This window comes from Mobula birostris, chromosome 3, assembly GCF_030028105.1.
Source record: "Mobula birostris isolate sMobBir1 chromosome 3, sMobBir1.hap1, whole genome shotgun sequence".
NCBI lineage: Eukaryota > Metazoa > Chordata > Chondrichthyes > Myliobatiformes > Myliobatidae > Mobula > Mobula birostris.
Window position 1 is genome coordinate 4,255,321 of NC_092372.1, and position 24,221 is coordinate 4,279,541.

Genomic DNA, 24,221 nt, shown 5'->3' on the forward strand with positions numbered 1-24,221 from the left:
CCAATTATTTAGCAAAGGGTCTACAGTAAGATTGTTCTGTGTAAGAAAAGCAATTTATGGTCTTTACATATCCAAAAGGTAGCCGTTCATTACTGACAACTGAGCAATAACAACTTTTTGATACAAACAGTAAGAAAAAGACATAGCAAGCGGACATCTTTTAAACATATTACACATTAATGACTTTTTGTCAGAACCAAGAAATGTTTAAATGTTCTAATTTGGCTAGTTTGATGGAAGGTCATTCTCCTGTACTGCCTGGTTTGCTGAAATTCTCATTTTCTGTTTTTAATTCAAATTTACAACTGCAGCTTTTGCTTTTCCATTAACATCTGTCCTAGTGGGGGGGGGGGGGTGAAAGAGGAGGCAAAATCCTGCACTGAAATACGTCCTAGAAAATATGTTTGCAGGGAAAAAAGAGTGAAGCGTCAAAGTCACTGGCAACAACGAGATCTCCCCCACAGCGCGCAAATACGCGGCTCTCCCCGAGAGACAAACGTCCAATAAAATTTACGTTGTCCACACATTTAAAAAAAGAATCGAAACTGAGATTTTTTGAAAAAGATATAGTCTGGAGTTAGCATTAATAAAATTCCGACGGAGATGAGTCCTGCAGACCAGGCGGCCCGAAAAACCTAACTCGCAGAGACAACATTTCAGTCAGCTAATAAACCGCGTGAAAAAACCTATGGATAAAAGTCGACAATTGAGGGGAGACTCCGGATATCTAAATGCGAGCCGCCCGTCGACATTTACGCGCCCTCCCCCGCCGCCGGCGTCTCCCCCACTTCATCCACTCACCCTTAACTCGTCAAAATCCGCCATCTTTCGGCTCCTCCCATTATGCACTGCGCGCGGCGGGAAGTCACGTTCCTCCGGCGGCTGGCGGGCATTCGCACCCGGGGGCGCGCCGGAGCCGCGTGCGCGCGCGCGCGGGGGAAGTCACGTTCCTCCGGCGGCTGGCGGGCATTCGCACGCGGGGGCGCGCGCGGGGGAAGTCACGTTCCTCCGACGGCTGGCGGGCATACGCACGCGGGGGCGCGCACGGGAGAGGGAGGAAGTTCGAGAGAGGAGTACAGGGAAGAGAGGAATGAGTTGGCTTTATTTCTTACATCCTTCATATACATGAGTAAAAATCTTTACGTTACGTCTCTGTCTAAATGTGTAATTGATAGTAATTTGTAAAAAATAGTATGTACATTCGGACAGTCAATATAACATAGAAATACAATTGTGTCAGCATGAATGAATCAGTCTGATGGTCTGGTGGAAGAATCTGTCCCGGAGCCTGTTGGTTCTGGCTTTTATGCTGCGGTACCGTTTCCCGGATGGTAGCAGCTGGAACAGTTCGTGGTTGGGGTCATTTGGGTCCCCAGTGATCCTTCGGGCCCTTTTTACACACCGGTCTTTGTAAATCTCCTGAATAGTGAGAAGTTCACAGCTGGAGATGCGCTGGGCTGTCCACACCACTCTCTGCAGAGTCCTGCGATTGAGGGAAGTACAGTTCCCATACCAGGCAGTGATGCAGCCGGTCAGGATGCTCTCAATTGTGCCCCTGTAGAATGTTCTTAGGATTTGGGAGCCCATACCAAACTTCTTCGACTGTCTGAGGTGAAAGAGGTGCTGTTGTACCTTTATCACCACACAGCTGGTATGTACAGACCACATGAGATCCTCAGTGATGTTTATGCAGAGGAACTTAAAACTGTTCACCCTCTCGGCCCCAGATCCATTGATGTCAATAGGGGTTAGCCTCCTCTCCATTCCTCCTGTAATCCACAACCAGCTCCTTTGTTTTTGCGACACTGAGGGAGAGGTTGTTTTCTCGACACCACTGTGTCAGGGTGATGACTTCTTCTCTGTAGGCTGCCTCGTTATTGTTTGAGATTAGGCCAATCAATATAGTATCATCAGCAAATTTTAATTAGTGGATTAGAGCTGTGGGTAGCAACACAGTCATGGGTATACAGCACGTAAAGGAGGGGACTTAGGACACAGCCCTGAGGGGCAGAGGTGAGGGAGCCCACTCTTACTACCTGTTGGTGATCTGACAGGAAGTCCAGGATCCAGCTACACGAGGCAGAGTGAAGGCTGAGGTCTCTGAGATTCTTGACAAGCCTGGAGCGAGTTATGCTGTTGAATGCTGAACTGTAGTCCAAGATCAGCATTCTTGGACTACAGTTCAGCATTCAACACCATAAGAGGGGGGAGGGATATATAGGAGGGTGAGGGTTTGAGAGAGGGAGAGGATAGATAGAGGGGAGAGTGATAGAAAAGGTGGGGAGAGGGATAGAGAGAGTGCAGGAAAGGGATAGAGAGAGGGGAGAGTGTTAGGGGTAGAGATCGGGGACAGGACAGATTATGGGGTGAGGGGTATAGGGAGTGGAGGGAGAAGGATAGAGAGAGCAGGCGTGAGAAGGAGAGAGAAGGGGATAAGGATAGAGAATGAGATACAAGGATAGAAGGAGCGGTGAGAGACTCAAAGAGGTGTGAGGGAAAGAGAGAGGAGAAGGATAAAGAGAGGAGGGAGAGGATTATATAGAGGGGGAAGAGGAGGGGGAGAGGGACAAAGAGAGGAGAACAGGATACAGAGATGGGAAGAGGGATAGAGGGTGGGATAAGGATAGAGAGTGGGCTGAGGGATACGGAGAGCAGGGAGAGGGAAGCAGAGTGGAGATGGATAGAGGGGGAGAGGGATGGATAGAGGAGGGGAGAGATAAAGGAGGGAGAGAGCTGGAGAGGGATAGAGTGTGGGAGGGAAAGAGATAGAGGAGGGGTGGGGGATGGAGAAAAGGGGAGAGGGTGAAGAGAGGGATAGAAAGAGAGTGATAGAGGGGAAAGAACCAAGAGAGATGGATATGGGGGAGAGGGATAGATTGAGGGAGGGTGGAGAAAGGAATACAGAAAGGGGAGAGGGAGAGAGAGGGGAGATGATAGAGAGAGGGGAAGGGAGAGAATGAAGAGGGATAGATATACAGCATGGACATGAATCCATTTTACTGTTAATAAAACCCTTTCAGTATTTACTCTACTTCCAGTCTTTTGGAGTAATTGATAGTGCATCAACCCTTTCATTCCCAGAATCATTCTTGTGACCCTCCTCTGAAACCTCTCCAAGCCTGCACATCCTCCTTAGCTACTAACATGCAGATCCAACCGGCTGTTGTTGGAGTAGCAGCGCTTTTATAGGTGCTCCTACTCTTTTTAATTTCCTCTTTCCAACTAGTTTTGAAAACTTACTTTTAAACGCAAAATTGCTTTGTGATGAGTCGTGCTAAAGCTACTGAAAAAGAAGAGGACCCTCAAAGAGGTGTGAGAGAAAGAGAGAGAGGAGAAGGATAACGAGAGGAGGGAGAGGGTTATATAGAGGGGGAAGAGGAGGGGGAGGGGGTTCATTTGCTCGTCATTATCATTTGAGTTAATTGATGGATTCTCCACAATCTAATTGTAAATTTCTTTTGGTACTTTCTTTTTTGCTGGCGGTTTGATGTTTATCTTCAGAAGCTTTATGTATGACGCATGGCTCTGGGGGTGAACACCTAATGGGATTTTTCTTTTTTCCCACTTTTCTTGCTTAGTAGGGGTTTTTTCCCATCACAAAATTTTTTCAATCTTTATATAATGTTTTTTTTTCTTGAGACATTGTGAGTGTCGTTTACTTCGATATACTCAAGTTTATTTTGGAAAAACATAATAAAAAGATTTGAAAAACAGAACAGGGCTCCAGAGATCAAGACAGCGAAGTGGAAGGCTAAAGAACGGGTACAGGACTGCCCTGAGTCATTGGACTGGACTGTGGTCAAGAACTCATCTGAACACCAGCGTTGATACAGAAACAGCTGTGGATGAGTGTGTCCCCACGAAATTGATTTCCTGTAACTTGTAGAACCAGGTTCTCCAGAACCTGCTGAGAGCCAGAGCACAGGCATTCAAATCTGAAGATCAAGAATGCAACAAGAGGTTCAGATATGATCTCCAGAAAGCCATCTCTCAGGTGAAGTGAAGATTCCAGACTAAACTGGAATCAATGAGGGATGCTCGACAGCTGTGACAGGGTTTGAATACCAAAACCACCTACAAAGCTAAATCCTGCAAAATAGGGGACAGCAGAGCTTCCCTTCCAGATGAGCTCAATGCCTTCTATGCTTGCTTTGACCACCAGGACAGGGAGGAACCATCGCAGCCCCGATATCTCCGATGATCCTTTGGTCTCAATATCTAAAGGTGACATAGTTATAGTCATACTTTATTGATCCCGGGAGAAACTGGTTTTCGTTACAGTTGCACCATAAGTAATAAATAGTAATAGAACCATAAATAGTTAAATAGTAATATGTAAATTATGCCAGTAAATTATGACATAAGTCCAGGACCAGCCGATTGGCTCAGGGTGTCTGACCCTCCAAGGGAGGAGTTGTAAAGTTTGGTGGCCACAGGCAGGAATGACTTCCTATGACGCTCTGTGTTGCATCTCAGTGGAATGAGTCTCTGGCTGAATGTGCTCCTGTGCCCACCCAGTACATTATGTAGTGGACAGGAGACATTGACCAAGATGACATGCAACTTGGACAGCATCCTCTTTTCAGACGCCACCGTGAGAGAGTCCAGTTCCATCCCCACAACATCACTGGCCTTACAAATGAGTTTGTTGATTCTGTTGGTGTCTGCTACCCTCAGCCTGCTGCCCCAGCACACAACAGCAAACATGATAGCACTGGCCACCACGGACTCGTAGAACATCTTCGGCATCGTCTGCCAGATGTTAAAGGACCTCAATCTCCTCAGGAAATAGAGACGGCTCTGACCCTTCTTGTAGACAGCCTCAGTGCTCTTTGACCAGTCCAGTTTATTGTCAATTCGTATCCCCAGGTATTTGTAATCCTCCACCATGTCCACACTGACCCCCTGGATGGAAACAGGGGTCACCGGTACCTTAGCTCTCCTCAGGTCTACCACCAGCTCCTTAGCCTTTTTCACATTAAGCTGCAGATAATTCTGCTCACACTATGTGACAAAGTTTCCTACCATAGTCCTTGTGACAAGAATACACATAGATTAAGATGTAGCTGTCCTGTGCTGGCACCAGTGGGATCAGCAGTTGGTCTGCCACCTGTCTTCAGGAGAGAGAGATAAGGAAAACAATGCAGCAGCATTTGGAGATGTTAATGAAGGGACGGGAGAGAGTAACAGAAGGAGAGAGCTGTCAAGATCGGCTCCCCCTTTGAACCCTGAACTGTTGGAAGTGATGGACAGGCGATACCCCAGCAGGGGGATAAAAAGGGACAGGTTCGCTAAGGGACACACACGACACCCCGAGGTAACGAGACCCTGGAAGCGGTGCGTCTCTCACAAGTCGGTGGGAAGTTTTTGGACGGCTGGTCGCGGGATCAAGCCATAGACGCTCAGGGTGGAAAGGCACGATCGGCGGGAACCTGGTGTGTGTCCACCCTTGCCTGGGTGCCAGGTTCACCGCAGGGAAACGATCGTATCGGGAAACGGAGGGGTCACGGTCGGTGACCTCAGATGACATCACAAAGGACTCGCCTGAAAGCTGACTGCGAAGGTCTGTGTGGAAGCCGTTTTGAATATTCATTCGTTTTGCTCTCTCTCTCCTTCCCCCAACTGTCCATCGCCACGGCAGCGATTACTGCGAACTGAACTGAACTAAATTGAACTGAACTTTGTGTCACTTTGAAACTGGTCATTTACCCCTAGACAACGATAGAGCTTGATTGATCCTGTTATCTTAATTCTGTGTACATGTGTGTTTATCATTGCTGAACTGTTGCATCCATTATCCTTTTGATTAGAGTACTGTGTTGCTTGTTTCTTTAATAAAACTTTCTTAGTTCTAGTAATCCAGACTCCAGCTGAGTGATCCATTTCTGCTGGTTTGGCAACCCAGTTACGGGGTACGTAACATAAGTGGGGTTCTCGTCCGCGATTTTGAACGCTAAATTTGGGACGGAGTAAATTGATTGGGTCAAAATTCCCGAAAGAAAGAAAAGACAAACAGCAGAAATGGAGGCTGAGGAAATTATAAAGGCGCCGACCTTGGAGGCATTAGAGGATGCCAGGAAATCGGAATTGGTAGCTGTGGCCAAACGGTTGAATCTTGCTAAGGGGAAGTCGACAATGAGGAGAGAGGAGATACACAGAGCTATCGTAGAGCACTATGTATCTAAAGGTGTGTTTCCCCAAGGCGAGCTGGAGGTGGTGTCTATTGAAAAACCTGCTGGAGACACGGTACAGGTGCAGCTTGAAAAACTGAGACTCGAGCACGAGTTCCGGGTACGGCAGTTAGAACACGAAGAGAAGCAGTTAGAAAGGCGGGAGAAAGGGAGAGAGTTAGAAAGGCAGGAGAGAGAGAGAGAGAGAGAGAGACAGCTGGAGCGAGAGGAGAAACAGAGGGAAAGGGAATTTGAGCTGGAGAAGTTAAAGATAAGGGCAGAGCAGGGGCCCGTGCCGAACCAGGGTGGAGGGTTCCGGGCGACCCAGGAGGTTAGGCTGGTTCCCCCATTTGACGATACCAACGTGGATCAGTACTTTCTCCATTTCGAAAAAGTTGCTACAAGTCAGGACTGGCCGAGGGATAAGTGGGCTGTTTTGCTTCAGAGTGTACTGAAAGGGAAAGCCCAAGAAGCTTACTCAGCTTTGTCCGCGGAAGACGCCCAGAGGTATGAGGTGGTGAAAGAGGCCATCCTCAGGATTTATGAGTTGGTCCCGGAGGCATACCGGCAGAGGTTCCGGAATGCGAGGAAGCAGTGGGACCGCACGTATTTAGAGTTTGCCCGTGAGATGCAGACATATTGTGAGCATTGGTGCGTCTCGAAGGGGGTAGAGGGGGATTATGACAGACTGCTACAGCTGATCCTGATTGAGCAGTTTAAAGGTTGTGTCCCTGAGGGTATGAGACCCTACCTAGATGAGAAAGAGGCAGCCATGTTAGCCGCAACTGCTAAGTTAGCGGATGAGTATGCGTTGACGCATAAAATGAAGTTTGCCCCGTGTAAAGGCTACCAGAAGGGTAGTCAGGACGGCGGGGAGAGTCCGCCAGAAAAGTCAGAAAGTAAGCCAGGGACTAGTGAGAAGGATAAGGTAGACCGGGAGCAGTCTGGTAGGAAGTCTCCTGGGGTCGTCTGTTATAATTGCGGGAAAGTCGGACACTTTGCGTCCAGGTGCTTTGCCCCAAAGAAGGAGACGGGAAAAGGAAAAACGGCGATTTTAACTGGCTGTATCGAGCTGGTAAACGAACCGCTAGGAGGGGACAGGTCTGCCAAGGTTCAGGAAGGGCGCGAGAAGTTTATCTCGGCCGGATTGGTGTCGTTGAAGGAGGGGTTAAAACCAGTTCCAGTGCGGATCTGGAGAGACACGGGAGCGTGTCAGTCACTGATACTGAGGAGTGTATTAGAGTTTAGCTCAGAGACCCAGACTGGGGAAGTCAAGGTCAAAGGTACTGGGGAAGGGACAGAGGCCGTCCCTTTGCACCAGATACACTTACAAAGCAACCTGGTATCTGGACTAGTCACGATTGGGGTGAGGCCCGAATTACCGATGAAAGGCGTGGAAGTCTTGCTCGGTAATGACCTCGCCGGGGGAATCGTGTTCAAAGCAGTGAGATTGACAGGTCAGCCTGCCAGCATTGAGGCCTCGCCCATGGATTCACAGGTTCATCACAGGACTGCGGTAGTAAATCTACCTGAGACGTTTCTGCCAGCCTTGTACGAGAAGGGGGTAGAAAGTGAAAAGAAGGAGTGTAGGGAAACAAGAGGTAGTGAGGCAGCTGAGACAGACTTAGCATTAGCCAGGAAAGAATTTGTGCAGGCGCAGGAGCGAGACGAGGGGCTGATGGTTTTGGCAGGGACAGCTCTCTCTGACACAGAATTAACAAGGGAACTAGTAGGCTATTGTGTGGAGGAGGAAGTGCTAAGGAAGAAAGGGAAACCAAGTACAGTACCCGCAGATGAGGAATGGGGGGTGGTGCAAAAGAGTTATGGGGATGAGATTTTTAACCTGGCCCACAAGGTACCCCCCGGTGGACATTTTGCGGTGCTGGAGGAAACAGTTGGTGGAATCATGAAAGAGGTTTACCGGCTGCCCAGGAGGAAGGATGTTATTGATTATGGCCGACGTGAACTGAGACAGTCACAGGCTTTTGATATGCTAACAAACCTAGTCGGTGTTAGCGCGGAAATCAATGAAGCTAGGGTCCCCCTGATAAGAGAAAAAAAACATTTTGAAAAGATGAGTATGGTATCGACCAAATGGGAGAAGGCTATTGTTTTGGCCAGCTCTGCTGCTAAGGTCTCTCCCTTAATCCCCGAACAAAGCGACTCTTTAGGAGAAGTAATTAAACGACTCGCACACGTGTGTTTGATTGTCCCGAGGCGATGCAAAGAACAGGGACGTTGGGTGGTGCTTGTTATACTAGGCCAGCCTAGCGAGCAAATTCCTATAGAATGAGTAATTCAGTGACTAAAGGGCTGACGAACACAGAGGTGTGTATTGGCGATGTAATAAGGCTGTCTGAAGCCAGCTTGATAGTGAACCTTGAAAAAAATGAGTTTGGCCACACAAAGGTCACTTACCTGGGAATTGTGGTGACACAGGGGCAGCTGGCAGCGATGCAAGCTAAAGTGCAGGCTATCTCTGACATCCCAATCCCGACAGACAAGAGGGCCCTCAGAAGGCTCTTGGAGATGGTGGGGTACTGTAAGAACTTTTGCAATAACTCTGCAGTCACTACCCCTCCCCCTCCTACTAAGCCCTTGCGAGAGAAAACTGAGTCGGAATGGGACGACCCTTGTTATTGTGGTCCGGGACGAAACCAAATGAGAGGCTACATTGATCGCAATTCATCAGTGTTTTTGGCCACTATGAAGTTTGCTAAGTTGGAGCCTGGTCTAAGGGATTATTAATAACATATAAAAGGAACAGGAAATGTGATGGCTGACTGTCTGCCAGGTGTTGACAACTTCAAATTTGCTGTATTAGCCAAATAGCTGATAAAGATGTATATTTGTGTGTATCAAATAATGTATTCATGTTTGTAATTTTTGCCCCCGGTAAAAATCCTTAAAGGGGGGAAGTGTGACAAGAATACACATAGATGTTAGCTGTCCTGTGTGATCAGCAGTTGGTCTGCCACCTGTCTTCAAGAGAGAGATAAGGAAAACAATGCAGCAGCATTTGGAGATGTTAATGAAGGGACGGGAGAGAGTAACGGAAGGAGAGCTGTCAAGATCGGTTCCCCCTTTGAACCCTGAACTGTTTGAAGTGATGGACAGGCGATACCCCAGCAGGGGGATAAAAAGGGACAGGTTCGCTAAGGGACACACACGACACCCGAGGTAACGAGACCCTGGAAGCTGTGCGTCTCTCACAAGTCGGTGGGAAGCTTTTGGACGGCTGGTCACGGGATCAAGCCATAGACGCTCAGGGTAGAAAGGCACGATCGGTGGGAACCTGGTGTGTGTCCACCCTTGCCTGGGTGCCGGGTTCACCGCAGGGAAACGATCGTATCTGGAAACGGAGGGGTCACGGTCGGTGACCTCAGATGACATCACAAAGGACTCGCCTGAAAGCTGACTGCGAAGCTCTGTGTGGAAGCCGTTTTGAATATTCATTCGTTTTGCTCTCTCTCTCCTTCCCCCCACTGTCCATCGCCACGGCAGCGATTACTGCGAACTGAACTGAACTAAATTGAACTGAACTTTGCGTCACTTTGAAACTGGTCATTTACCCCTAGACAACGATAGAGCTTGATTGATCCTGTTATCTTAATTCTGTGTACATGTATGTTTATCATTGCTGAACTGTTGCATCCATTATCCTTTTGATTAGAGTACTGTGTTGCTTGTTTCTTTAATAAAACTTTCTTAGTTCTAGTAATCCAGACTCCAACTGAGTGATCCATTTCTGCTGGTTTAGCAACCCAGTTACGGGGTACGTAACACCCTGTACTCAGCCTCATCTCCCTTGCTGATGCATGTTTCCAGACACCACCCGATGCATGTGGGCTGCCTTCAAGAGAGTGAATCCAAGGAAAGAATCTGGTCTGGACAGAGTACCAGACTGAATGCTGAAGACCTATGCCGACCAACTGGCTGGTGTATTCAGGATACCTTCAACCAGAAGTGTGTGGTACCCACCTGCTTCAAGCAGGCTTTAGTCATAGCAGTGCCCAATAAGAGCATGGTAACCTGTCTAAATGACTATTGCACAATGGAACTTGCATCCACAGTGAGATCTTGTTGGGTCTTCACACATCCCTGGCACATCTGGACAGCAAAGATGCATACATCAGGATGCTCTTTATCGATTACAGCTCAGCATTTAACACCATCATCCCCTCAAAACTAATCAGTAAACTCCAAGGCCTCAATACCCCTTTGTGCAACTGGATCTTGGATTTCCTCAGTTGTAGACCCCAGTCAGTTCGGATTGGCAAAAACATCTCCACAGTCTCCATCAGCACTGGAGCACTACAGGGCTGTGTGCTTAACCCCCTACTCTATTCACTTTACACCCATGACTGTGTGGCTCAGTACAGCTCCAACACCATATACAAGTTTGCTGATGGCACCACTGTTGTGGGCTGTATCAAGGGTGTGATGAATCAGCGTACAGGAGGGAGAATAAAAACTTGGCTGAGTGGTGTAATAACAACCACCTCTCACTCAATGTCCATAAGACCAAGGAACTGGTTGTAGACTTCAAGGGAGGGAAACCAGAGGTCCATGAGCCGGTTATCATCGGAGGATCAGAGGTGGAGAGGGTCAGTAACTTTAAATTTCTGGTGTCACTATCTCAGAGAACCTGTCTTGAACCCGTCATATAAATATTATTCTGAAGAAAGCTCAACAGCACCTCTATTTTCTCAGGAGTCTGCAGGGGTTTGGGATGTCATCAAAAATCTTGGCAAACTTCTGTAGATATATGGTGGTAGGTGTGCTGACTGACTCCATTATGGCCTGGTATGGGAACACCAATGCCTTTGAAAGGAAAATCCTACAAAAGGTTGTGGATTTGGCTCAGTACATCATGGGTAAAACCCTCCCAACCATTGAACACATCTACACAAAACATTGCTATAGAAAAGCAGTATCCATGGTCAAAGATCCTCACCCCCCAGACCATGCTCTTTTCTCGCTGCTGCCATCAGGTAGAAGGTACAGGTGCCTCAGGACTCTCACTACCAGGGTCAAGAACAGTTCATTCATTCAGGTGTCTTGCCGTTTGGCGTGGGCGATCAGGTCTGTCCATCCATCACGGCCCCTGACCCTCCGAATTGTAGTTGCTGCCTCCCATATTTCTAACCATGATGTTATTCCATCTATCATTTTCATTCTCTGTCTGCCTCTGATTCTTTTTCCTTCCAGCTTTCCAGTTGTAACTAAATGTTCTAATGTCTCTCTTTGCATGACGTGTCCAAAGAATTTTGATTGCTGTTTTCTGATTTTTTTAAGTAATGTACGTTTTGTTTTCGTTCTCTGTAGAACTTCTTTGTTGGTTATCCTGTCCGTATATGATATGCATAGCATTCTTCTGAGGAATCACATCTCTGCTGCATTGATTCTTTTTCCCATTGCATTTGTGATGGTCCATGACTCGCAGCCGTACATCAATATAGGAAGAAAGTAGCAGCTGAGAGTTCTAAGGCGGATGTCAATTGCTATTTTCTTGTTTGTTAGGATGTTTCTCATTTCTGTAAATGCTGTTCTTGCCATTGCTATTCTTGCTTTTATGTCAGTTTCGCATTTGCCATCAGATGTTACCCATGATCCAAGGTACCTGAAGTTGTGAACTTGTTTCAGGATTTCATTTCCCAATTCGATCCTACAGTTTGGGATAGCAGGTTTCTTTGATATTACCATTACTTCAGTTTTCTTTTTGTTTAAGGTTAGGCCAAGTCTTTCTCTCTCTGTGTTGATGGTAGATACTAGTTTCTGTAAACTTACTTCACTGTTTGCTATCAGTACTGTATCATCCGCATAGCGGAGGTTGATGATATTGTATCCTCCTATACTTATTCCAGGTAGGTCTTGTATGGTTCTCATGATGTCTTCACTGTACAGAGAGAACAGGTCTGGTGATAGAACACAACTCTGTCCGACTCCTCACTTTATTGGCTGATATTCACCAATCTCATTGTCTATTCGTATGGCTGCACTTTGTTGCCAGTAGAGATTCCTGATTATTCTTAGATCTTTTCCGTCGATATTACTATCTTTAAGCATTTTCATGATGAGTTGGTGTTTCCTTGTGTCAAAGGCTTTTGTGTAGTCAATGAAACAGAAGTATAGGTCTTGTTGTACCTTTCAATAATATTCCTGAGAATATAAGTAGTGTTTGATGTTCCCTTGCCTTCGACAAAGCCGCACTGTTCTTCACTGATCTCTGGTTTAATTTTGTTTCTTATTCTGAGCACGATGATTCTAAGTAGAACTTTTGTGAGGTGGCTCATTAAACTAATTGTTCTGTGTTGTCCTCACTCTATTGCACCTGAATTCTTGGGCAGTGCAATGAATACTGTCTTTAAAAGATCTTCTGGTACTTTGCCACTGTTGCATATTCTATTCAATAAGATTGTTAATTTCTCTACATCAAAATCTTCTAGCGCTTCATACAATTCAACCGGAATGTTATCTGGTCCTGATGATTTCCCCTTTCGCATTTTCTTCATAGCATGTTCCACTTCTTCTTTCAGTATAGCTGGGCCCTTGTTGTTGTTGCCAATATCAAAGTTGTCTTCTCGGTCTTTGTCGTCGTATAGGTCTTTGATGTATTCTGACCATCTTTGCATTATTTTTCCTTTTTCCATAATTGTAGAGTCGTCTTTTGCTTTTATACATCCTGTTGTTGCCCCACTTTTCTTCTGATTTGTGACTTCTTTGATCTCGTCGTGCATACGTTTGCTGTTGTTCGTCTTCTGCGATTGTTCTATTTACTCACATTTGTCCTTAAGCCACTTTTCTTTTGCTTCTTTGCACTTGGTTGTGACCTGTGCATGCAAGGATACAAAGGCTTTTTCGTTTTCCTTACATTTTCTTCTTTGTTCCATAAGATTCAGAATTTCTTCTGTCATCCATTTCTTTTTAGCTTTTTTCTGTTGTTTGGGAATCATCTCTTGTGCTGCATGCGTTACGCTGTCTCTGAGGTTTTCCCATTGCTGTTCTATAATAGTGATGTTTTGTAGGGCCTCGAATTTTGTTCTTCACTGTTATTTGGAATTCAATTTTGATGTCACTGTGTTTTCTCAAAAGTCCCAAATTCAGCTTTGGCTCTACTCTTGGTCTTTTAAGCTTTTTGAGTCTCAGGTACATCACGCTGATTATTGGTATGTGATCACTGTAGCAGTCTACACCCGGATATGTTTTGTACCCCTCAACTATCAGGCTCTTGAACTCATTTAAGGACTCTGTTATATTGTAATTTAATCCTCATTATTGATTGCTATTTATTTATATCTGCATTTGGACAGTTTGTTTACAGTTTATAGTTCCAGATATTTACAGACACTGTTCTATAGATTGTCTGCAGAAAAATTAGAGATAGTAAGAGAAATTAGGGATAGTATCAATTCCAAAGAAGAAGCATACAAATTAGCCAGAGAAAGTGGCTCACCTGAGGACTGGGAGAAATTCAGAGTTCAGCAGAGGAGGACAAAGGACTTAATTAGGAAGGGGAAAAAAGATTATGAGAGAAAACTGGCAGGCAACATAAAAACTGACTGTAAAAGCTTTTATAGATATGTAAAAAGGAAAAGACTGGTAAAGACAAATGTAGGTCCCCTACAGACAGAAACAGGTGAATTGATTATGGGGAGCAAGGACATGGCAGACCAATTGAATAATTACTTTGGTTCTGTCTTCACTAGGGAGGACATAAATAATCTTCCAGAAATAGTAGGGGACAGAGGGTCCAATGAGATGGAGGAACTGAGTGAAATACATGTTAGTAGGGAAGTGGTGTTAGATAAATTGAAGGGATTGAAGGCAGATAAATCCCCAGGGCCAGATAGTCTGCATCCTAGAGTGCTTAAGGAAGTAGCCCAAGAAATAGTGGATGCATTAGTGATAATTTTTCAAAACTCGTTAGATTCTGGACTAGTTCCTGAGGATTGGAGGGTGGCTAATGTAACCCCACTTTTTAAAAAAGGAGGGAGAGAGAAACCGGGGAATTATAGACCGGTTAGCCTAACGTCGGTGGTGGAGAAACTGCTGGAGTCAGTTATCAAAGATGTGATAACAGCACATTTGGAAAGCGGTGAAATCATCGGACAAAGTCAGCATGGATTTGTGAAAGGAAAATCATGTCTGACAAATCTCATAGAATTTTTTGAGGATGTAACCAGTAGAGTGGATAGGGGAGAACCAGTGGATGTGGTATATTTGGATTTTCAAAAGGCTTTTGACAAGGTCCCACACAGGAGATTAGTGTGCAAACTTAAAGCCCACGGTATTGGGGGTAAGGTATTGATGTGGATGGAGAATTGGTTAGCAGACAGGAAGCAAAGAGTGGGAATAAACGGGACCTTTTCAGAATGGCAGGCGGTGACTAGTGGGGTACCACAAGGCTCAGTGCTGGGACCCCAGTTGTTTACAATATATATTAATGACTTGGATGAGGGAATTAAATGCAGCATCTCCAAGTTTGCGGACGACACGAAGCTGGGTGGCAGTGTTAGCTGTGAGGAGGATGCTAAGAGGATGCAGGGTGACTTGGATAGGTTGGGTGAGTGGGCAAATTCATGGCAGATGCAATTTAATGTGGATAAATGTGAAGTTATCCACTTTGGTGGCAAAAATAGGAAAACAGATTATTATCTGAATGGTGGCCGATTAGGAAAAGGGGAGGTGCAACGAGACCTGGGTGTCATTATACACCAGTCATTGAAAGTGGGCATGCAGGTACAGCAGGCGGTGAAAAAGGCGAATGGTATGCTGGCATTTATAGCGAGAGGATTCGAGTACAGGAGCAGGGAGGTACTACTGCAGTTGTACAAGGCCTTGGTGAGACCACACCTGGAGTATTGTGTGCAGTTTTGGTCCCCTAATCTGAGGAAAGACATCCTTGCCATAGAGGGAGTACAAAGAAGGTTCACCAGATTGATTCCTGTGATGGCAGGACTTTCATATAAAGAAAGACTGGATGAACTGGGCTTGTACTCGTTGGAATTTAGAAGATTGAGGGGGGATCTGATTGAAACGTATAAAATCCTAAAGGGATTGGACAGGCTAGATGCAGGAAGATTGTTCCCGATGTCGGGGAAGTCCAGAATGAGGGGCCACAGTATGAGGATAAAGGGGAAGCCTTTTAGGACCGATATTAGGAAAAACTTCTTCACACAGAGAGTGGTGAATCTGTGGAATTCTCTGCCACAGGAAACAGTTGAGGCCAGTTCATTGGCTATATTTAAGACGGAGTTAGATATAGCCCTTGTGGCTACGGGGGTCAGGGGGTATGGAGGGAAGGCTGGGGCGGGGTTCTGAGTTGGATGATCAGCCATGATCATAATAAATGGCGGTGCAGGCTCGAAGGGCCGAATGGCCTACTCCTGCACCTATTTTCTATGTTTCTATGTTTCTAAAAAGAATCTCAGGGTTGTATGTGGAGATATGTACATACTCTGATAATGAACTTTTGGACTTTGAACTTTGAATGTTAATGAAACTAAAATTAACAAAATTAAATGAAGTTAAACGGAATTAAGCAATCAACAAAACGACATCACCCCGACTTGCTCCCTATTTCTAAACTAACCAGATTGACTCTAAAATGCATGAACACCTAATTAAAACCTTTGCTTCTATCACGTCACCATTCTCATGACTAACTACCATAATAAACCTAGGAAACATGCAACACAGAATACAATGCAGATAGAAAACAGATACATAAAGTGTAGCTCATCTGCTCCAACCAGGATATGAAATTTTGGAAGAAAATCATAACACATCAAGGAACTTAATAACTAAAACTAAAAGTTATAGTAATGAAGAGCACAATTATAGTTATGATCTATCACCACTCTACGGAAGGCAATCACCAAAATAAGAATAAAGGCAAACCAAAATTTTATGGGGCCAGTTCATAAATGTGAAGGATCTGAGAATGCAAAAATATTTTTAAAAATTCATTGGATGAAGTTGTTATTTTTGTTTTACATTCAAATGGAACCTCTAGCACCTCGATAGTACTCTACAAATAACAGTTCAGTTTGAGTGCCTCTACAATGTTCTGTGTAATAATAATGACATTAGCTTTCAGATGAATGATGTAGAAGCACTATATACAATTCAAACAAAATGATTATACTTAAATGGAAATTAGAGTCATAAGACAAAACAGGACAGAAGCAGGTGTCTGTGCTTAGCCATTAATCTGCCAAGTCTTACTGACTTGCACCAAGACCCTAGCTCTCCACGTACCCATCCAAATTTTGTTAAATGTTGAAATCACACCCACACCTACCCCGTGTTCCACATTCTCAGAATAACTACTCAGAACAAATTGCTGGATGATCCAAGTACAACTGGAAGTTTACGTTGTCGATGCCAATGACAAGCATGGCATTCAGTGAACTTTCGCTCCGTAGACTGAACACTCATGAGTAAATCCAGCACTGAATGGCATGTCATATGCTGAGTGTTTGATGGCTCTGAGCCTGTATTCAATAGAATTCAGAAGAATAAGGGGGGACCTCATTGAAATCTATCTCATGGTGAAAGGCTTTTATAAAATGGATGTGGAGAGCATGTTTCCAGTGGTGGGAGAGTCCAAGACAGAGGACACAGCCTCAGAATAGAGAGGTGTCCTTTCAGAACAGAGATAAGGAGGAATTTCTTTAACCAGAGAGGGTGAATCTGTAGAATTATTTGCCACAGGCAGCCTTGGAGGCCAAGTCTTTGTGTATATTTAAGGCAGAGATTGGTAGTTTCTTGATTGGACAGGGCATGAAGGGATACGGGGTGAAAACAAAAGAAATTACTTTAGTCAGAGGGTGGTAGATCTGTGGAATTTGTTGCCACAGGCGGCTGTGGAGGCCAAGTCATTGGGTATATTTAAGGCAGAGATAGATAGGTTCTTGATTAGCCAGGGCATCAAAGGCTATGGGGAGAAGGCAAGGGGGTAGGGATGACTGGAAGAATTGGATCAGCCCATGATTGACTGGCGGAGCAGACTCAGTGGGCCGAATGGCCTATATCTGCTCCTATATGTTATGGTCTTATGGTCTTATGTGCCTCTATCTCAGTGAAAAAGTTAATATTAATGCCCCCAGTATCCTAAAAATCAGTAATGATATGAAAGAAAAATAATTGTAGTAACATTTGAGAATAGTAAATTGGTAATTTGAGGGACAGTGAAAAGTTTGCCTTGCTTATTGTTTGTACAGATCAATTCATTACCATAGTGCTTTGAGGCAGTACAAGGTAAAACAGTAACAGGATGTAGTGTTACAGTTAAAGAGGACGTTCAGTGCAGGTAGGCAGTAAGGGACAAGGTTATAACTAATATATCTGTATATACCACCACCTCTTGCAGCACCCACCACTCTCTGTGTGACTAATATATCTGTGTTTACACCACCACCTCTTGCAGCACTCACCACTCTCTGTGTAACTAATATATCTGTGTTTACGCCACCCCTGACAGCACCCACCACTCTCTGTGTAACTAATATATCTGTGTTTACACCACCACCCCTGACAGCACCCACCTCTCTGTGTGTGACTAATATATCTGTGTTTACACCACCACCCCTGACAGCACCCACCTCTCTCTGTGTAACTAATATATCTGTGTTTACACCACCCCTGACAGCACCCACCTCTCTGTGTAACTAATATATCTGTGTTTACACCACCCCGACAGCACCCACCACTCTCTGTGTGACTAATATATCTGTGTTTATACCACCCCTGACAGCACCCACCTCTCTGTGTAACTAATATATCTGTGTTTACACCACCCCTGACAGCACCCACCATTCCCTGTGTGACTAATATATCCGTGTTTATACCACCACCCCTGACAGCACCCACCACTCTCTGTGTAACTAATATATCTGTGTTTACACCACCACCCCTGACAGCACCCACCACTCTCTGTGTAACTAATATATCTGTGTTTACACCACCACCCCTGACAGCACTCACCACTCTGTGTGACTAATATATCTGTGTTTACACCACCCCTGACAGCACCCACCACTCTCTGTGTAACTAATATATCTGTGTTTACACCACCACCCCTGACAGCACCCACCTCTCTGTGTAACTAATATATCTGTGTTTACACCACCACCCCTGACAGCACAAACAACTCTCTGTGTGACTAATATATCTGTGTTTACACCACCCCTGACAGCACCCACCACTCTCTGTGTAACTAATATATCTGTGTTTACACCACCACCCCTGACAGCACTCACCACTCTGTGTGACTAATATATCTGTGTTTACACCACCCCTGACAGCACCCACCACTCTCTGTGTAACTAATATATCTGTGTTTACACCACCACCCCTGACAGCACAAACAACTCTCTGTGTGACTAATATATCTGTGTTTATACCACCACCCCTGACAGCACCCACCACTCTCTGTGTAACTAATATATCTGTGTTTACACCACCCCTGACAGCACCCACCACTCTCTGTGTAACTAATATATCTGTGTTTACACCACCACCCCTGACAGCACTCACCACTCTGTGTGACTAATATATCTGTGTTTACACCACCCCTGACAGCACCCACCACTCTCTGTGTAACTAATATATCTGTGTTTACACCACCACCCCTGACAGCACAAACAACTCTCTGTGTGACTAATATATCTGTGTTTATACCACCACCCCTGACAGCACCCACCACTCTCTGTGTAACTAATATATCTGTGTTTACACCACCACCCCTGACAGCACCCACCACTCTGTGTGACTAATATATCTGTGTTTACACCACCCCTGACAGCACCCACCACTCTCTGTGTAACTAATATATCTGTGTTTACACCACCACCCCTGACAGCACCCACCTCTCTGTGTAACTAATATATCTGTGTTTACACCACCCCTGACAGCACCCACCACTCTGTGTGACTAATATATCTGTGTTTACACCACCACCCCTGACAGCACAAACAACTCTCTGTGTAACTAATATATGTGTTTAGACCACCCTTGACAGCACCCACCTCTCTGTGTGACTAATATATCTGTGTTTACACCACCACCCCTGACAGAACCCACCACTCTCTGTGTGACTAATATATCTGTGTTTACACCACCCCGGGCAGCACCCACCTCTCTGTGTGACTAATATATCTGTGTTTACACCACCCCTGACAGCACCCACCTCTCTCTGTGTAACTAATATATCTGTATATATCACCACCACCCCTGACAGCACCCACCTCTCTGTGTAACTAATATATCTGTGTTTACACCACCACCCCTGACAGCACCCACTACTCTGTGTAACTAATATATCTGTGTTTACACCACCACCCCTGACAGCACCCACCTCTCTCTGTGTGACTAATATATCTGTGTTTACGCCACCCCTGACAGCACCCACCACTCTCTGTGTAACTAATATATCTGTGTTTACACCACCACCCCTGACAGCACCCACCACTCTCTGTGTGACTAATATATCTGTGTTTACACCACCACCCCTGACAGCACCCACCTCTCTGTGTGTGACTAATATATCTGTGTTTACACCACCACCCCTGACAGCACCCACCTCTCTCTGTGTAACTAATATATCTGTGTTTACACCACCCCTGACAGCACCCACCTCTCTGTGTAACTAATATATCTGTGTTTACACCACCCCTGACAGCACCCACCACTCTCTGTGTGACTAATATATCTGTGTTTATACCACCCCTGACTGCACCCACCTCTCTGTGTAACTAATATATCTGTGTTTACACCACCCCTGACAGCACAAACAACTCTCTGTGTAACTAATATATCTGTGTTTACACCACCACCCCTGACAGCACCCACCTCTCTGTGTGACTAATATATCTGTGTTTACACCACCACCCCTGACAGCACCCACCACTCTCTGTGTAACTAATATATCTGTGTTTACACCACCACCCCTGACAGCACCCACCACTCTCTGTGTAACTAATATATCTGTGTTTACACCACCACCCCTGACAGCACCCACCACTCTGTGTGACTAATATATCTGTTTACACCACCCCTGACAGCACCCACCACTCTCTGTGTAACTAATATATCTGTGTTTACACCACCACCCCTGACAGCACCCACCTCTCTGTGTAACTAATATATCTGTGTTTACACCACCCCTGACAGCACCCACCACTCTGTGTGACTAATATATCTGTGTTTACACCACCACCCCTGACAGCACAAACAACTCTCTGTGTAACTAATATATGTGTTTACACCACCCCTGACAGCACCCACCTCTCTGTGTGACTAATATATCTGTGTTTACACCACCACCCCTGACAGAACCCACTACTCTGTGTAACTAATATATCTGTGTTTACACCACCCCTGACAGCACCCACCTCTCTCTGTGTAACTAATATATCTGTATATATCACCACCACCCCTGACAGCACCCACCTCTCTGTGTAACTAATATATCTGTGTTTACACCACTACCCCTGACAGCACCCACTACTCTGTGTAACTAATATATCTGTGTTTACACCACCACCCCTGACAGCACCCACCTCTCTCTGTGTGACTAATATATCTGTGTTTACACCACCCCTGACAGCACCCACAACTCTCTGTGTAACTAATATATCTGTGTTTACACCACCACCCCTGACAGCACCCACCTCTCTGTGTGACTAATATATCTGTGTTTATACCACCACCCCTGACAGCACCCACCTCTCTGTGTGACTAATATATCTGTGTTTACACCACCACCCCTGACAGCACCCACCACTCTCTGTGTAACTAATATATCTGTGTTTACACCACCCCTGACAGCACCCACTACTCTCTGTGTGACTAATATATCTGTGTTTACACCACCCCTGACAGCACCCACCTCTCTGTGTGACTAATATATCTGTGTATACCACCACCCCTGACAACACCCACCGCTCTCTGTGTAACTAATATATCGGTGTTTACACCACCCCTGACAGCACCCACCGCTCTCTGTGTAACTAATATATCTGTGTTTACACCACCCCTGACAGCACCCACCTCTCTGTGTGACTAATATATCTGTGTTTACACCACCACCCCTGACAGCACCCACCTCTCTGTGTGACTAATATATCTGTGTTTATACCACCCCTGACAGCACCCACCTCTCTGTGTAACTAATATATCTGTGTTTACACCACCCCTGACAGCACCCACCACTCTCTGTGTAACTAATATATCTGTGTTTACACCACCACCCCTGACAGCACCCACCTCTCTCTGTGTAACTAATATATCTGTGTTTACACCACCACCCCTGACAGCACCCAGCACTCTCTGTGTAACTAATATATCTGTGTTTACACCACCACCCCTGACAGCACCCACCACTCTCTGTGTGAATAACAAGGTAGGTAGTGTTCATGGACCATTCGCAAATCTGATAGCAGAGAGAAAGAATCTGTTCCTAAAATGTTGAGTGTTGTCCGCAGGCTCCTGTACCTCTTTCCACCATTCCACGATTGAGCACATCTACACGGACTGCTGTCACAATAAAGCAGCATCATTCATCAGAGATTTTCACCATCTAGGCTATGCTCTCCTTTCACTGCTGCCATCAGGATGCATACCACCAGGATCAGGAACAGTTATTACCCCTCAACCATCTGGCTCTTGAACCATAATACCATAAGATATAGGAATAGAAGCAAGCCATTTGGCCCATCAAGTCTGCTCCACCATTCAATCATGGGCTGATCCAATTCTTCCAGTCATCCCCACTCCCCTGCCTTCTCCCCATTCCCTTTGATGTCCTGGCTAAATTAGAACCTGTCTATCTCTGCCTTAAATGCACCTAATGACTTGGCCTCCACAGCTGCTCGTGGCAACAAATTCCACAGATTTACCACCTTCTAATTAAAGTAATTTCTCCACATCTCTGTTCTAAATGGACGACCTTCAATCCTGAAGTCATTCCCTCTTGTCCTTGAACCCCCTACCATGGGAAATAACTTTGCCATATCTAATCTGATCAGGCCTTTTAACATTTGGTATGTTTCTATGAGATCCTTACCCATTCTCCTGAGCTCCAGGGAATACAGCCCAAGAGCTGCCAGACGTTCCTCATACGATAACCCTTTCATTTCTGGAATCATTCTCGTGAATCTTTTCTGAATCCTCTCTAATGTCAGTGTAGTATAGGCATCCGTTAGTCTCGTGAGACCATGGATTTGCACCTTGGAAGTTTTCCAGTGTGCAGGCCTGGGCAAGGTTGTACGGAAGACCAGCAGTTGCCCATGCTGCAAGTCTCCCCTCTCCACACCACCGATGTTGTCCAAGGGAAGGGCATTAGTACCCATACAGCTTGGAATTGGCGCTGTCGCAGAGCAATGTGTGGTTAAGTGCTTTGCTCAAGGACACAACACACTGCCTCAGCCAAACCTCAAACTAGCAACCTTCAGATCACTAGACGAACGCCTTAACCACTTGGCCATGCGCCAACACAAAATCAGTATATCCTTTCTAAAATAAGGAGCCCAAAACTGCGCACAATACTGCAAGTGTGGTCTCACGAGTGCCTTACAGAGCCTCAACATCACATCCCTGCTCTTATATTCTATACCTCTAGAAATGAATGCCAACATTGCATTCGGCTTCTTCATCACTAACTCAACCTGGAGGTTAACCTTTAGAGTATCCTGCACAAGGACTCTCAAGTCCCTTTGCATCTTTGCATTTTGAATTCTCTCTCCATCTAAATAATAGTCTGCCTGTTCATTTCTTCCACCAAAGTGCATGACCATACACTTTCCAACATTGTATTTCATTTGCCACTTCTTTGTCCATTCCCCTAAACTATCTAAGTCTCTCTGTTTCCTCAACACTACCTGCTCCTCCACCTGCCTTTGTATCATCTGCAAATTTAGCCACAACTCCATTAATACTGTAGTCCAAATCATTGACATACGTCGTAAAAAGCAACGGTCCCAACACTGAGCCCTGTGGAAATCCACTGGTAATGGGCAGCCAGCCAGAATAGGATCCCTGTATTCCCACTCTCTGTTTTCTGCCGACCAGCCAATGCCCCACCCATGCTAGTAACTTCCCTGTAATTCCATGGGCTCTCATCTTACTAAGCAGCCTCATGTGTGGCACCTTGTCAAAGGCCTTCTGAAAATCCACGTACACCATGTCTACTGTATCTCCTTTGTCTACACTGCTTGTAATTTTCTCAAAGAATTGCAGTAGATTTGTCAGGCAGGATTTTCCTTTCAGGAAATCTTGCTGGCTTTGGCCTATCTTGTCATGTGTCTTCAGGTATTCTATAATCTAATCCCTAATAATTGATTCCTACAACTTCCCAACCACTGATTTCAGGCTAACAGGTCTATAGTTTCCTTTCTGCTATCTCCCACCCTTCTTAAATAGCGGAGTAATATTTGCAATTTTCCAGTCATCAGGTACAATGCTGGAATCTATTGATTCTTGAAAGATCATTGTTAATGCCTCCACAATCTCTCCAGCTAATTTCTTCAGAACCCAAGGGTGCATTCCATCAGGTCCAGGAGATTTATCCACCCTCAGACCACTAAACTTCCTGAGCACCTTCTCAGTCGTAATTTTCACTGCTCATACTTCGCTTCCCTGACACTCTTAAATGTCCGGTATACTGCCAATGTCTTCCACTGTGAAGACTGATGCAAAATATGCATTCAGTTCCTCTGCCATCTCTGCGTCTCTCACTACAACATCTCCAGCATCATTTTGTATTGGTCCTATATCTACCGTTAACTCTCTTTTACCCTTTATATATTTAAAAAAACTTTTAGTATCTTCTTTGATATTAATCTCCAGCTTCCTTTCATAATTCATTTTTTCCTTCTTAATGACCTTCTTAGTTTCCTTCTGCAAGTTTTTAAAAAGCTTCCCAATCCTCTATCTTCCCACTAGCTTTGGCTTCATTGTATGCCCTTTCTTTTGCTTTTACTTTGGCTCCGACTTCATTTGTCAGCCACGGTAGTGTCCTTCTTTCCTTAGAAAATTTCTTCTTAT

General features: G+C 45.2%; 1 protein-coding gene across 4 annotated transcripts in view; it reads right to left on the reverse strand.

Annotated features, from left to right (window-relative positions):
• Window positions 1-873, reverse strand: part of pias2 (protein inhibitor of activated STAT, 2) — a 109,923-nt gene extending 109,050 nt beyond the window's left edge. For all 4 annotated transcript variants that reach the window (XM_072252163.1, XM_072252161.1, XM_072252160.1 and 1 more), the window contains exon 1: window positions 802-873. In XM_072252163.1, coding sequence (XP_072108264.1) covers window positions 802-825 — 24 coding nt within the window. In that variant the 5' untranslated portion in view covers window positions 826-873. The remainder of the gene's footprint in view (window positions 1-801) is intronic.
• Between the last annotated feature and the right edge of the window lie 23,348 nt (window positions 874-24,221).